The sequence below is a fragment of the Aplysia californica genome, unplaced genomic scaffold (genome assembly GCF_000002075.1).
Source record: "Aplysia californica isolate F4 #8 unplaced genomic scaffold, AplCal3.0 scaffold00069, whole genome shotgun sequence".
In the NCBI taxonomy this organism is placed as follows: domain Eukaryota; kingdom Metazoa; phylum Mollusca; class Gastropoda; order Aplysiida; family Aplysiidae; genus Aplysia; species Aplysia californica.
The window spans coordinates 870,500-872,244 of NW_004797339.1; the positions used below are offsets into that span (position 1 = coordinate 870,500).

The 1,745-nt window shown below is 44.3% G+C and overlaps 1 protein-coding gene across 3 annotated transcripts in view; it reads left to right on the top strand.

Annotated features, from left to right (window-relative positions):
- Nucleotides 1-1,745, top strand: part of LOC101853685 (L-xylulose reductase) — an 83,352-nt gene that overhangs the window by 80,234 nt on the left and 1,373 nt on the right. For all 3 annotated transcript variants that reach the window (XM_005093768.3, XM_005093772.3, XM_005093769.3), the window contains exon 7: nt 652-769. In XM_005093768.3, the coding sequence (XP_005093825.1) occupies nt 652-769 (118 nt within the window). The remainder of the gene's footprint in view (nt 1-651; nt 770-1,745) is intronic.

The following is a 1,745-nucleotide window of genomic DNA, read 5'->3' on the forward strand; positions in this document are numbered from 1 at the left end:
GGGGGTTGGGAGGTCTTTTTTTGGTTGGGTTCTTTTTTTTAATCCCAAGTCTTCTACGGCAGCGCTGCTCTTTCATTTCGCGGCAATGACTTGCGTACTTTGAATGAGTGTGCGGAAATATCGGACTCGGTGAACTTTCTGTCATTGTCTGATTTTGTGCTCGGAAAAAAAAATAATTGCTCGTGGTGATTGCCGCTAATTGCGTTGTTGTCTTTCTTTGTATGGATAGAGCTTCTGATCAGGGTACGCCATTAGCTCAGTGGATAAGATGCCTGACTATGGTCCTGGAAACTCCTGTTTGAACCTTATTTTTTATTTCTTTAATCTATTGTGCATGGAAGTTTTCAAGGCTATTTTCTCATTGTTCTGGGTCAGATGGTAGACATTTATTTGGCATCTTGGCTACGGATTGACCTAAACATGTGTTAAGAGGGGGTAAAATGAACATGAAACCTACCAAACATTATCGACATCAGCAACTACAACAACAGTAACGACTACAACAGCAACAACAACAACAACTACAACAACAGTAACCACAGTAACCACAACAGAAACCACATGAAGAACGAAGAACAGGAAGCATCTACCACGTTCCCATGTATGATAAGGTTTATGTTTAATTTTGTATTGTTTTTCCCGAATGGACAGATCCGCACCAACTGTGTGAACCCGACAGTGACAATGACCGCCATGGGGGTCTACGCCTGGAGCGACCCCGCCAAGGCAAACCCGGTCTTGAACCGAATCCCTCTGGGACGCTTTGCCGGTGAGTGGGTCCTTTTGTGTCCAAGTTAACACGCCTCTAGACATGACACACATCGTTCTCAATGCAGATCACAGCTTTACGGAATTGATTTTTAGCTTTGGTAAGAATTTTAGGTTTACGGCACTTTCAACACTATTAGGTCTAGTAAATGTAGATAGTTTCAGAGGTGTTCCTAGAGAGTAATAAACAAAGAGAAGAAAGAGGAAAGATGAGGACGATAGAGGTTTGATTGATAAGAAGAAGCGAACCATACCAGAGCACCTACCAACCACCCACCAATGTGGAATGAGTTTAACAGTTAGGTCAATAAAATTAAGAAGGGTGGCTTCTGATACGTGTATTTCCAAACCGGGGAGGGGGGCACGTAGAGAGCCTTAACATTTTTAAGAAAATCCAGATAATGAAGACCCCATTGAGGATTAGAATTGTGGCCATCCACTCCGTTGTCAAGAAGTGCACCCACACTGAACTAGCACCGACTACGGCGAATCACTTAGCCTAGTTGAATTGTTAAATTTAGATGTAGGTGTTTTTACGCTCAATATCTGCACAATTCAGATCATTTAAGAGGCCGGCTTTCGACCACGCCTGTCATGGCCAATTCGGATTGAGGGGGATACAGCATTCCAGCAGAAAGACCGAACTCTCCACGAAATTATTATCCTCTCTACTCAAGAATCTGCGTGCGACACCACAGAAGCTGGTCTTTCCTTTAAAAATGGTGAAATCGTATAACGCCCCTATCAACACTGTCAGGTTACTTAAGAAGCAGGTCCTCAGAGTTAAATGTCCATCTCCGAAAGGACCGAGCCAAATGGGAACTTCGTACGAAGTGCTTTTCCCAAGGACACAGCGTTGGCCCGAGCTAAGGCTTGAACCCCCGAACATACATGCACGCGCGTGCACACGCACACAGACACACACAGCACGCAAACACACACACACACACACACACAAACACACACACACACACACA